General features: G+C 39.9%; 1 protein-coding gene across 4 annotated transcripts in view; it reads right to left on the bottom strand.

Moving 5' to 3' along the window:
- Positions 1-10,533: 10,533 nt before the first annotated feature.
- Positions 10,534-14,637, bottom strand: part of LOC126199289 (glucose dehydrogenase [FAD, quinone]-like) — a 205,452-nt gene continuing 201,348 nt past the window's right edge. For all 4 annotated transcript variants that reach the window (XM_049936108.1, XM_049936109.1, XM_049936106.1 and 1 more), the window contains one exon: positions 10,534-12,762. In XM_049936108.1, the coding sequence (XP_049792065.1) occupies positions 12,414-12,762 (349 nt within the window). In that variant the 3' untranslated portion in view covers positions 10,534-12,413. The remainder of the gene's footprint in view (positions 12,763-14,637) is intronic.

A 14,637-nucleotide genomic window follows, 5' to 3' on the forward strand; every position in this document is an offset into this window, starting at 1 on the left:
AACAAAAACTTTTCGTATAATAACCAAGGTCAACAACCTTACAGTAATTATGATCAGTCACGTAATTTTAATAGGAAAAATAACAGACGCTTTAGGAATGAAAACTACCAGAACTTAAGTCACAAACAAAATTCTGATTATCAATATCGTCAAAATTTTCAGCAGCAGGAACCGCCTTTTAGTAACAATAGACGCTTTCCACCACAACAGCATGAAAGTCAGCCGGTTAGAATACATAACCAACAATGTAATGCACAAGGTCAACCCAACTACAATGTTTCGCCGCGTGCACGTATAGTCCCAGATCCAACAAATAGTGACGCACGGCAGCAAGGAAATAACTACGTGCAGAGAAGACAGTTTTTCAATTCCAATCGCAATGCACCGTATAGGAACGACTATTACGACAGACGTAGAAATAATGAGGACAATTTTCAGCGTACATCTAACAACAGTCGGTCACACCAACAGCAAAATTATCCGCAAGAACCTATTCTTATGAATGAACCCGACAGTAGGTATCATCCAGAGCGTAATGCGTCTGGAAGAAGTAATAGAACTGTTCAAATTGTAGAAATGCCACAACATCATCCAGAAAATAATAACACGTCAGATAGAATCTGACTAGATACTGTACAGGACGCATCTTCCAATAATACAAGCACTACTTTTAACACGCAGAATGTTGTTCATGAAAATGTAATTACTTTTGACGACATCAGAGACACACTTTTGCAGGAAAGACCAGTTGTTCAGAAAATTATTTCACATCCTGTCATCGAAATTAAAATAGGTTCATCGAAATTTTCAGCAGTAATTGATTCTGGCTCACCTATGTCAGTCATTAATGAGGAAACTTTCAACGAGTGTAACAAAGAGAATATTTATCCTACATTTCCTTTAGGCAAAACGAAAGTGAAAGGAGCAGTATCGAGTAAAGGAGTGGATGTAAAATTACAGACGCATTTATCATTTTGTATTGGAGGTCATATTTTTCACTCAAATTTTTGGATTGTTCCTTTATTGACAACAGACGTAATTTTAGGTACTAATTTTCTCGTACAACACGACGCAGTGGTTGATTTCCAAAATTCTTATTTAATGTTAAAAGATGAAAATGTGCAATTAGCTTTAGAATTTCAACATTCATTATCTGCAGAAGAACAAACAATTAACTGCACAGAGGTCATTTCCGCAACACGTAACATAAACTGTAATTCCGCATTGTTCACCGACACGTACGTACATAACTATAACACTCCAGACGAAACTGACTACGATGTAATGCAAATGATTTCTGATAAAGTTAAACAAAGCAGTGCAAATACAGACGACGAACGAACGCAATTACATAAAATTCTTTTACAACAAGCTCCAGTTTTCGACAACATTCCTGGTACTATGTCCGGCTTTATGTACGAATTTCAAGTCAAACAGCACGACACATTTAAAGCAAAGCATTATCCCATTCCATATATCCACAGAGAACAAGTTAAAAAAGAATTGCAGGATATGCTCGATCAAGGAATTATTGAACCAGCAGTTAGCCCGTACATAAACCCGCTGCATATTGTTAAGAAAAAAGATGGCTCACTTCGCCTCGTACTTGATTCACGTCACATTAATGACATTATTATTAATGAAACCGATCGACCACAGACATTAGAAGAACTACTACAGAAATTTCACGGTACAGCTATTTATTCCACATTAGATTTGAAATCGGGATTTTGGCAAATACAACTTCATCCGAATTGCAGAAAGTATACAGCTTTTCTCTGTTTTGGTGACTGTTATCAATTTTGTAAATTACCGTTCGGCCTAACTATTTCTTCTGCTGCTTTTATTCGCGGTTTGAACACAATACTTCCGACAGAACTTAAAGACAGAATTACGACGTACGTAGACGACATTCTTATTGCAGAAGCTAACTGGTCTGAACATAATCTGATTTTAGAACGACTATTGCAAACTTTCCATGCACAAGGACTTACAGTTAACCTCAGTAAATCGCATTTTGGTAAAACTTCTATAAAATTTCTTGGACACGTAATTTCAGCAGAAGGCATTGCGCCTGATCCAGAAAAACTTCAAGCTCTACGTGACATTACTGTTCCTACAACAAAGAAACAATTACGCAGTTTTTTGGGCTTAATTAACTTTTTTCGTAAATTTATTCATCACTCTGCTTTAGACACGCCTAGATTATGCCAATTAACAGGTAAAAACACTATTTGGTCATGGGATAAGCAAGCACACTCTGAATTCGTGAACCTGAAACATGCTTTGTTGAATGCTCCACTTTTATCGCACCCAGATCTTACCAGAAATTTTTCTATTGCCACCGACAGTTCCAACACAGCTTTAGGCGTACACATTTTTCAGGAAATTGAAGAAGATGGTTCTACAATAATTAAAAACATCGCATTTGCAAGCCGCATTTTGTCACCTGCTGAACGAAATTATTCCGTTACTGAACTGGAAACATTATGTGTTGTATGGGCTTTTACGAGATTTCGGCACTTTCTTTATGGCAGACATACCACCGTTTACACAGATCACAGAGCTATACAATTTTTACTTACAGCTAAATTTACTCACGACAGATTAAGCAGATGGAAACTGTATTTACAGGAATTTAATTTTACGATTGTTCACATTCCCGGCACACAAAATGTTATAGCAGACGCACTTTCTCGTTCTCTCAGCAACAATCAGCAAGACGTAGCAACCAACTTCTGCAAAGCAAATTTCAGCGTCATGTACATTCAACAAGTTGCATTTGAAAATTTTATTTCATCGTCATTACAGGACATAGCACGAGAGCAAAGCAAAGACAATGTGTGGAAAGAAATTAAACACCTTTGGCAAGATAAGAATAATGTTACGATTAGAAACCACTACACTGTACGCAATGACATTCTGTTTCGCCGCTCTCATCCAGACAGTAACAATTGGTTATTATGCATTCCTGACGAACTGGTTAACAAATTAATCTGGTACACTCATTTAAGCTACGCACATTATGGAGCAAGAAAATGTTTTCTGATACTGGGACAGAACTGTTATTTTGCCAGCATGGAAAAACGTATACGACGAGTTTTAGCGTCATGTAAAATTTGCCAGAAAGCTAAGTCTGACACCACTTCACACATTCCCCCATTATATCCCATTGTACCTGTTAAATTAAGACATATGGCCGCAGTAGATATTTTTGGTCCAATTCCGAGAACTAACAGAGGTTTTTGCTACATCTTTGTCGCTGTTGAACTCACTTCAAAATTTGTTACTTTCACTCCGTTACGTAAAGCTACTGCCAAAACTGTTTCGAAAGCATTTGTAAAGCATTTCTTATTTCATGTAGGGCATGTGATGAAAGTAATTTCTGACAATGGATCACAATTTCGTTCTGTCATATGGACACGCATGTTACGAGCTAGAAACATTTCTCCGATTTATATATCTAAGTACCACGCTTCTTCGAACCCTTGTGAACGACTAATGAAAGAAATTGGTAAACTGTGTAGAATATACTGCCACAAAAGACATGTTAATTGGGACACACACGTACACTCATTTCAAGATGTAATTAATTCCATTCCAAATGAATCCACTATGCTACCTCCGTCTGTTATACTGAAAAACGTTGAACCACCAAACAAAATCAAAGAATTAGTAACATTTCCTACATCTCGTCGATTACGACACCACGAAATAATTGACATTGCGCTGAACAACATCAAACGTGCCGCAGAGCGCCGGAGAAGACAGCAAAAACAGGTTTGTAGACACCGAGACTTTCACGTTGGACAGAAGATATTAGTACGTACACACTATTTATCCAGCAAATTAAAAGGTAAGTGCAGTAAATTTGAACTTCTATACGCAGGTCCATATCGGATTCGCAGCATTCCTCACCCCAATGTTGTACACGTCGAAACTCTGAGAACCAGAAAATCGAAAGGCAACCATCATGTGTCAAACATTAAACCCTTTATCGAATGAAACCACTTTACGATGTAACATGCTATGAGGCCGTTTACACATTTTATGACCACTTATGCAATTATATTCACATTACTAATTACTGATGATTATCGTATTTTTTCTTGGCAAGTGCCCGGCAAGGTAAGGTTAGCAGGTCGCTCTTCTTGTCGTTACACACTAGACCGTGCATTTTTTCAGATGAACTTACGCATTTTATGAATAATTATGCAATTCTCTATAATGACGCATTAATTTTATCAAATTCTCTCTCCATTGAAGTCTTTAATTATCGCATCTATTAACTACACTACATATAAGCTGAACACAACGAATGTCACATTTTGTCTTTCTTATGTATGTACGATTGTTTTCATGTTTTGTTTGTATGCACTGTGAACTAGTTAAGGTATAACACACACCATTTGACTTTGACATTTTGCCTTGTGATATCTCAACATCATGACTGTTTTACATTTTCCTTTTTTGCTGCTGCATTACGATATTCTCTGTACACTTTTTGCCTTTAAACACTGTCTGTGTTTTGAGATATTACGTTTTCTGTCATGTTATGTTGTATGCTTAATTGAGTCACCATTAACCAGTCACTATTTAATGGGTATATGATTTAAATGCAAGACATTAATCTTTGTTCATCAATTTCAGAAATAAATGATGCGTACAGGAAATGAATTAAACAGAAGTGGGAATTTCACCTATGGAATAAACGAAAGAAGATGCAATAAGCTAATGAGGACGAGTAAATGGATCAGAATTAACAAGCATTAACCAGAATATATTATACACATCGCAGAATAGCAGTCTTAACTAATTTTTTCTTTCAGAATACAAAGCGATTGATGCAAGCTGTCAGACAGAACTACACATTTTAGTTTTAAGTGATGAAATATGCTAGGGATTAGGAATAGTTGTGTGATGAATAATGAAATGATTTTTGCAGATGATAATGAATGCTGATAATGAACAATGATGAAGAATATGGTACTATGAATAATGAAGTTTTTGTTTACAGGTGATGATAATGATGGAGTTATGATGATATGAATAATGAAGTTTTTCTTTACAGATGAGGATAATGTTGAAGTTATGTATTTATGCTATGTAGTTATTTAAGTATTTGTTGCAGTTTACTTTGACAGCAGGTGTTATATTGCGTAGTAGGATGACTGAAGGTTTTGGAAAGGACAGCTATGGAACACATTTTTTATACACATTTCACTACCTGTTAATTCGAAGTTCACTACTTTTCAGCATAGTCTGCGTTTCTTCTTTCAGTTCAATAATCCATTTTGTATTTTTCTTTCAGGAGAAGCTTTTTATGATACTTACTAAACTTGTTACTTATTATACCTGTTCTAGTACTTGCATTTTTCTTACCCACTTGTGTCTATCATTTATAAATGTGATAACCTTGCTACAGCTGACTCATGACGAATGACGTTACACAATCTTTTCATTTATAGGAACAACCTAGAAGCAATTTTTTCTCTTATTTCTTCTTGCTTTCCCTTATAATTACCCAAAGCAATGCATTGCTAGCAGAAAAAACAAAATGTATTAACAGTCCCAGATAATGTCACTAGTTTATGATAATTCTGAATAACACTGATCAGCTCTGAATAGTATGTCACTTGAATAATGACTTCTTAATGATACCAAAACATAATTGCCACTATCTATTGTAATGAGAGTACTTATTATGCCCATGCTTATTAATGCTACTAATGTTTTATACTATTCAATACTTGCTGGCCACTGAGTGCCCATAATTAATGTAACTTATAATGCCCATGCTTATTAATGCTATGACTGTAATTAACTGATTTTTCTAATAATGATTTCTTAATGATATGAATAATACTGAATGATGAATAATGTTTTATACTATTCAATACTTGCTGGCCACTGAGTGCCCATAATTAATGTAATTACTTATTATGCCCATGATTATTAAGGCTATGACTGTAATTAACTGATTTTTAATAATGATTTCTTAATGATATGAAGAATACTGAATGATGAATAATGTTTTATACTATTCAATACTTGCTGGCCACTGAGTGCCAATAATTAATGTAACTTAACGTTTTGTTAGTGTTTTCAATGATGACTTCCAATATTAATACTGAATGATGATAAATATTTTGTACTAATCGAAAGTTGCTAGGCCACTGAGTGTTAATAGTTACTTGTAAATATGTCATTTGAATGAGGAAAAATGTTTTGTAATACTCAATACTTGATGGCGATTGATTACCACTCTTGTCTTTAAATTAATTAATGAACATTTTTCTGTAATACTACATTCATGGTACAGAAATGTTCAATGACTAGAGTATGGATACCGCAAACTACTTATGTAATCACTAATCAAGACTTGTGTGTTAGTTAATGTCCTTCACCTTCTGACCTAATTACCTGAAATTATTGTAACATCCATTTGTCTTGTCCATCCTCATTATCATGGAGCACTATATTTGGTTTTTGCACTAATTCTACGTTGGTGTGCCGCCTCTTAAAAGCGTGGTGTTGACACGACATGCTGTCCACCACTGTAGGCGAAGAAACTACTTATGTAATCACTAATCAAGACTTTGTTATGGAGCACTGTGTGCCGCCTCTTAAGAGCGTGGTGTTGACACGACATGCTGTCCACCACCGTAACCGATGAAGACGTTATTCTGGTCCCACTGTTTGGTGTACCTGGTATACTGCCAAATGATAGTATGGAATACTACTACGACGTTTCACTGTCTTGATACGCTGATAAATACTTCTGGGAACGGAACTGCAGATTGTATCACTTAGTTGTGATTCTGTGGAAAGATATGGACTTTCAGTGCAGCTATGTGCAAACTAAAGTGCTACAACTATGATGCAATCCTTCCTTTCCTATCCTAATAGTGAAAATCATTTTTTTTTTTTACTAACACCATTTATGTTCATGGCCTATACATTTTTTCTCGATTTGTTGAACTCTAGTGCGAGTACACTTGTGTCACTTGTCGACATGATTTTTGCCATTTGTTGTCAAAATACTAAAGACATTTTCGATTTGTTTTGAAGTGCAGTATGTGTGCACTCTTGTCATCTATATTGTATATACTTTTTGTGATTTGATGATTTTTTCTACTCTTGCGTTTATTTGTTATAAAAATGTTCAAAAGTTTTCAGTGCATGTGCACTTATGTGAATATGTTTTCAACTGAACTACAGTGCCTGTGCACTCTTCTCAATTTTCGATATGATTTTTGTTCATTCTGTATACCTTTTATGATTTATGTCATTTGTTACTCTTGTATATACATTTCGTCTTTTACTGATATGTTCTCCACTGCAGTGCATGTGCACTCATGACACTTGTCAACATGATTTTTTTTTTTTTTGCCTCTTATGAAACTGCTAAAGAATTTTTTAGTGTGTGTACACTTTGTTATCTGTCAAATAATTTGTATATACATCTTTCCTGATTTGTTTTGTACTTATATTTTGTCTTGTCTGTAATGTTTTGTAATCGGTGCATGCGCACAACATTTAATTCATGTGATACATCTAAATATTTTGTTAATTAAAGGAAAAATTTGTTACGATGGCAAGTCCAAATGACTCACCATCGCTGCCAAATTTTTGCCCCCCCAGTGGAGGGTTATGAAACACGTATGTTGTGCGGCAGCGATGCTGAGACATTGTAGAATCTCTGACCAGAGCAGTTGCGCTCGACTCGCAGTAGCGAGCAGTCAGTCAGTCTGCAGTAGTCAGTCCTCAGTAGTGCTTGGAGTCGGTTGCTAGCAGTAGCGGAGAGCAGTCGGCGCGCGTCGGCATCGCAATGGTCGAGATTCAGGACGAGGTATAATTTATTTAAATAAATAATCATGCAGCTTTGCGCTCATCAGATAATGTAACGAACAGTCATTGTAATTTAACTTTCAAAAATCGCCCTCAATAATAATTTTGAGTTAAAAGCAATTTTAGAGACAATCATTCAAGTTTCCTTCCATTTCCTTTTAACAAAGATTTTTAAAAGGTACTTCCAATGCTTTTCATGCAAGCGCCAGAGAACAATAAGAGCAGAATTTTGACATGCAGTTTCACTAAGGTAAGAAATTTATTCTCGTTTCGCACAGGGCAAACACCGACTTTTCGGTTGAATTGAGTTTAGGTTATCATTACAGTTTCATTATCATGGGATTAGCGTTCATTATTTAATGGGAACTTGTACTTGAGTCAGATAGCGAGCTTTTATTTAATTGTCATTGTCATTAATATTTTGCGGGAGGTTACACTTGGCTCCATTTCTAATAAGTATTGTCTTTTAAATTTTCCGTGGGGAGGTTACAGTGCCTTCTTGGTGTCACAGGATGTCAGCCTCTTGCCCTGGCCCTCCTGATCACCACGTCGCCTGTCGAAAATATGTGGGATATGGTGAAATGACGGGTGCAGTTCTACGACCCGATGCCAACCACCACAGATGAACTTTGGAACCAGGTGAGTGCAACATGGATGGCTATACCACAGGACGCGATTCGTGCCTTATACGCGTCGATGTCATCACTCATGGGAGAAGTTAGCAGGGTCAATGGTGGACCTGTGCCCACTAGGCAAAAGGAAACATGCTGAACCAAGCTGACTGAAATGCGGCAGAACACACTAATGTACATGTCTTGTGAATATGAACGTACTACCTCTAGTTATTCGAGGTGTTGCGTTTTTTCTGAACATGAGTGATGAGTGTATTCACAGGACACAATAGTTCAATGTCACCAAAGTGGGGCCTAGCTGAAAGTATAACACTTCATTATGCACAGAGTAAATAAGTTCACTGGACAAAAAATTAATCACCCTTTGGAAAATCAATTCAAGCATCTTTTAATGTCGTTAATCTCGGCTCTGAACTTGATAAAATCTTGGATTTGGCTAGGAAGTGAGTCCCCAAGGTTGTTCAAGTATGTCGCATCCAGGGTGAGTCACTCGCTGAGGATCTCTTCGCGCAACTCAACCACATTGTGGGGATGCTGATGTCGATGTTTTACCCGCTGTTCCAACAGGTCCTACGGATTTTATATGGGTTTGAAGTGAGGCAATTTTGCAGGTCAATTGAAACATAATAGAGTGTGAGAATGTTCAGAACACCAGTCAGATATCCTTCCAGCCCGATGAACTTTGCTGTTGTCTTCTTAATGTGCCTGTGTGGGCAATGGCCTCTTTCAAGGTGACCGGCTCTAAATGTTCATAGCATGCAGTTCCTGTCGCATTGTTCTCTCACTGATAGGTTTTGGAAGCGACTTTTATTCACAAGCCGTGAAACGCATATCCACTCCCCCTATCACATCACTTTCTGGCCACAATTCAGGCGTCGCGTTTTGTGGCCACGTGTGTCACACCACTGCTTGTAAACTCGATGAACAGTCCGTCGCGAAACAACAACAAATCCAGCAACTTCAAACGCCCTTTGGCCATGAGCACGGCCAAACAAAATTGCCCCTTTTTGCCACTCTGTCACGTCCTTACATTAACCCATGTTTGCGTCCAATGTCCGCTTGAGACATTTGCGATCGCAAGTGCCTTATGCTCCCGTAGGGACACTGCGTGCGCAGTTGAGCACGTGACGCGATCGCTGTGTCATCCGTAAGGCTTAACAATTGATCTGTGTGTGCGCACTGGGGTAACTAATTTTTTGTCCGTTGAGCTGTAATGACTCCAGTAAGAGAGCTTTATTGTCTACGTGCACTTTGAGTCTGTTACCTTCTTAGTCCTTATGCTGTTTACATAATATATCCAATTTTTTTTTCTTTTTTCTTTTTTTTTTTTTTCTAGCTCAGGCAACAGATTAAACTCACTGTGTCTGATCGTACTTTACAACATGTGCTTTCACTGCAGCACTTGTTATCAGTTCTACGTGTTCTCAACAGGTGGCAGCATCTGCTTAAGGAAAGCTGTTTATCGCTGTGTGCCGAGCGGTTCTAGGCGCTACAGTCTGGAACCGCGCGACCGCTACCGTCGCATGTTCGAATCCTGCCTCGGGCATGGATGTGTGTTGATGTCGTTAGGTTGGTTAGGTTTAATTAGTTCTAAGTTCTAGGGGACTGATGACCCCAAAGTTAAGTCCCATAGTGCTCTGAGCCATTTGAACCATTTTTTATCGCAATGTAAGCATGTCTTCGAGGAATAAATTTCTGTTTGTTAGTAATTTTGGACTGTAATGTGTTTAGAACACACTGTATTACGCTAATGTAGCATCCACTATGTAGTATGTGATTGTTTATTTCAGCAGAACAATAAAGCGAAATATTTCTTTCAGTGTGGAACAGGGACTATACTGGACCACGAAATATACTTTCACACTCCACTGGCACTGTGTTTAGATGTTCAATATTGAGTTTTCTGAGTATTGCACATATTTTAGTTATTTTCCAAAAATTCATCACAACAATACAGTGATAGATATTTTTCACAGTAGAGCTGGGCTTATATTCAGCAATGGCGAATAATTTCACATTAAAGTGACACTATTTCCATAATTTGTAGGTTTTATTGTTGAGTTTCATGAGTAGTGTATGCGTTTAAGTTATTTTCAAACAATTCAACACAACAACACTTTGAAAAATATTTTTTAAATATAGTTCTGGGGCAACATCCGGAAATGACCAATACATTCGTTTTCTAGTAGCTTTGTTTTTGTAATGTTTAGGTGTTTAATACTGTGTTTTCTGAGTATTGCACGTATGTCAGTTGTTTTCTAACTTAAATAGTATTCACTTTGATCAAGATCTAAAATTTCGAGAATGAACCAATTTTTTAAATGTAATACGAGGAGCATTGAGTTAGCAATGCAACACATGGTTTTTCACGGCGTACTCCACTTGAAAAAATGCAGAATTTGTTGTGAGAAGTCGTGGAATATTCGCGCTTCAGTCTCTATGCTTTCATGAAGTTCCGAAACGCGGCGCTATACGCAGCCTTCGACATGGCATCTGTAACGGAGGTGCGTTTCAAGCAGAGAGCTGTCACTGGCAAAAAACCAGAGCAGCGCAGATATTCATAGGCGGTTGCAGAATTTCTACGGAGACCTGAAAGTGAACAAAAGGTCGGTGAGTCATTGAGCGAGGCGTCTGTCATCATTCAACAAGGTCGCGCAAACCTGTCCCGTATCCCACGTGTTGGCCGGTTACACACCTGCGACTCTTGCAATGTTGGAGCGTGTGGACATTCTCATTCGAAGTGATGGACGGAGCACAATCAAACACTTCACTGCACAACAGGACGTCTCTGTTGCCTGTGCTGACACTAATGCATACATGCATTCCCTTCACTTGTTTAAGCCAAGTATTACGCACATTTATGAGATCGGGAATGCTCAGTAACAGCCAGGCTACATGTACATTTAACAATTAAGCGTCAGCAAGGAGCATTAGTGATGAATTCACAGGAGGCAATGTTGTGCAACCTTAGTAGGGACAAGATTCGACTATTCGGGAGTAGGATCTTACAATCTGAGACAGTGTTGAGAGACAAACTTCCGTCACAATGTCCGCAAACGTGACGTCAGATCCGCCGTTCAACAGCAATCTGAACGCCCATTGGCTGAAGGTTTGGATATATAATATATATATAGGAAACGAGAGTAGTGTCCTTATTGGCTGAAGGAGAAAGGTGGGGTGATCTCTCTTGTCCTTCGGGAAGGCAGGGTGAGTTAGCCACGAGCAACTGGCATCCCTAAACACTCCACTTCAGCAGGATCACCACCTACATGGAACCTGGCGACTGAGCGCTACTACTGTGCGACGAGGGACTTACCGAAGCAGCAAGACACCAGGTTAGTGATACCGTCCAGAGAAGCACTTCCTTCTCGCTACAGTGCCAATGAGGGTGGTGTAACACACTCATCCGCCAGTTGCGGTACTCAAAGGTGTGTGCCCGCTGAGTTCCTCGCCGCCTAACAGAAGCTGTTACTCCACAACGTTGGAACGTGCGGACACTCTCATTCGAGGTTATCAAAGGATCACAATTAAACACCTCGCTGCACAACTGGATGTCTGTTGGATATTGATGCAGCAAGACCTTGGCTCAGATGTCGACCAGTAGACTGGTACTATGTGAGCATAAGTGCTCTCCAAGTAAGGAGGCGTAAGGCCGTCGCATTGAACGGAGATTATGGATTATGTACAAAGATAGTGTTAAAGAGTGAGGAATAATATGATGTATTAGAATCCTGAATAACATCAATCGGCTTTCAGAAAGAAATGTGTTGCATTACTTACTGAACGCTCCTCGTACATTTACCTTATTTTGTCCCACAACAATGCTTTAACAACGAATATAAATTTTCATTCATATAATCTCAGCTCAGTACTGAGGAAGCTAAGCAAGCAATGTGACTTGGCTAGCTTATTGCGGTCGGAGGCGGACGTCTACTCCCAGTCCTCGGCGAGGATGTCGGCGGCCTTGGTCCCGATGGCGATGCTGGTGGCGTCGAGCGGCCCGCTGACGATGGTGGGCATGACGGAGGCGTCGGCGACCCGCAGCCTGCTGACGCCCCTGACGCGCAGGCGGCAGTCCACGACGGCTTCCGGGTCCTCCGGGGCGCCCATGCGCGCCGTTCCCGCCGGCTGGTGCAGCGACTCGCTGAGCAGCGGCAGCGCACACCGCCAGTACGACTCCGACAGCGGCGTGTGGTCGCTGCACGCCGCCAGCGGCAGGTCGCGCACGCGCAGTTGCGCCGCGCGCGCTGCTCTGGACCGCCCCAGCTGCAGTGCGAACCTGAGGGGCAAAGAGTCATTGGCTCAAGAGTGCTGTGTACTAGGGTACCACGAATACGAAATAACTGTGTCTGCAATTTCGTATCTATACGCCAGTACCAATATGTAACGTACGAGTGCAGGCTGTAATATATGGAGGAGGACGTATGGAAGTTTGAATCTGGTTGCGATTCGTGCACGGATGGCCGAAGCGCTTCAGTCTGCCTTTGGCAGGGGAGCAGTGCAGAATGCACCCGCCGCTGCACGAGCGAAGTGTTTGTTTACTTCCGCCTCACCGCGCTTGTCAGTCGAACAAACTGTCATCACCAACTCTTACAGGAAGAATATTCCTATCTTTTCGAATGAATGCGCAGGACCCAAAGCACTGGCCGTCGAGCACTTCCTACGTGAAGGTGTGAAGATTCCCCGTGACGATTTGGTTGGCGTACACCTACTGAGCAGTAGCAGCCTCGATTACGTTAAGATGACTTCCGACGCTGCTGCAACGATATTATGCAACGAACGCGACATAATCTAAGATTTCGACACTCCGACGGCAACGGCGTTCCTGTGGATGTCGACCAGGCAGCAGTTGGCCTTCGAACGGCCTTTCGAGGTGCATGAAAACGAAGTCATCGTGACGCTAAGCCCTTATGGAAAAATCCAAAAAATCTGCACAATTTACGACGTATCCGATACTTAATGGTGTGAGACAAGTCCGAATAGATCTCAAGCGGCAGGTCTCACCATACATCACTATAGACGGCTGCCGAGCAGTGGTAATTCACGACGGACAATCTCGAACATGTTATGGTTGTGAAAAGAATGCCTGCAACGACGCATCACACAACTACGGAACGGTGACACGAGCACCGACCGAACCACAACCGCCCTTCCAATCACGTATGCGGTGGCACTGCACGTCCAACCCTCACAAGACGCAGTTAATGGGGGTCTCTAAGGACTGATATTTTCGGAGGCGTCAGAGTACCTTTTCACCGGACACACCTACGCTCGAAGTTCACAAGGATACCCCAAGAGAGTCTTACTGGAGACCTTAAAAGAAGGGTTCCGTGCAATCCAAAACAAAAGGTGTGGCAAGTTGAGTAAAAGGATTGTTTTGCTCCGTGACAATGTCAGTCCATACGCGGCCAGTCGAACGCAAGAGCTGATCGTATCATTTGGCTGGGAGTAACCTGATCACCCTCTGTACAGCCCCGGTTTAGCGCCCAGTGGCTAGCGTGCGTTCCTGCATTTGAAGATGCATTTACGTTGTCAGTGCCACGATGATGATGAATATCTCAAAACGACCGTGTTGCAGTGATTGTCTAATAATGTGGCAGGTATTCAAAAGCTAGTCGTGCAGCGATACGGTAGGTGCCTTAATACGGATGGGAATTTATAGAAAAGTAGATTAAAGTACAGGATTTCATGTGAAAATAAAACTGCTGAGAAAAATACTCTTGTTTTATGTTTATTTTAAAACGGTAATTACTTGAAAAACAAGCCTTGTATTTATGGTACTTGAAGCGCAGAACTCAAAAAATATCTATCAGCCGAAGGACTTAAATGTAACTCTTAAAAATTCTCAAGAAAATCGAGTTTGAAGTTCACTAAAATGAGGAGAACTTTCGGTTGGAATGCCTATGTTACATGTTGGCGGCTCGGGTTCTATTCCCCGTTGTTGCAAATTTTTAGACAAAGATGCATATTCTACGAGCATTCCCGTGAAATTGAAATACTTAAGGACGGAAAAAATAATTTACAATTCTTGTTATTAAGTAATCAGTAATTTAGAATTTATATTAGCAATGAAAATTGCAATGACAATTGCAATGAAAATTGGAATTTTATGTGCAATATGTAATTATAAATAAGAAGAATTGAGTTTTCATAC

The sequence above is a fragment of the Schistocerca nitens genome, chromosome 8 (genome assembly GCF_023898315.1).
Source record: "Schistocerca nitens isolate TAMUIC-IGC-003100 chromosome 8, iqSchNite1.1, whole genome shotgun sequence".
In the NCBI taxonomy this organism is placed as follows: Eukaryota; Metazoa; Arthropoda; class Insecta; order Orthoptera; family Acrididae; genus Schistocerca; species Schistocerca nitens.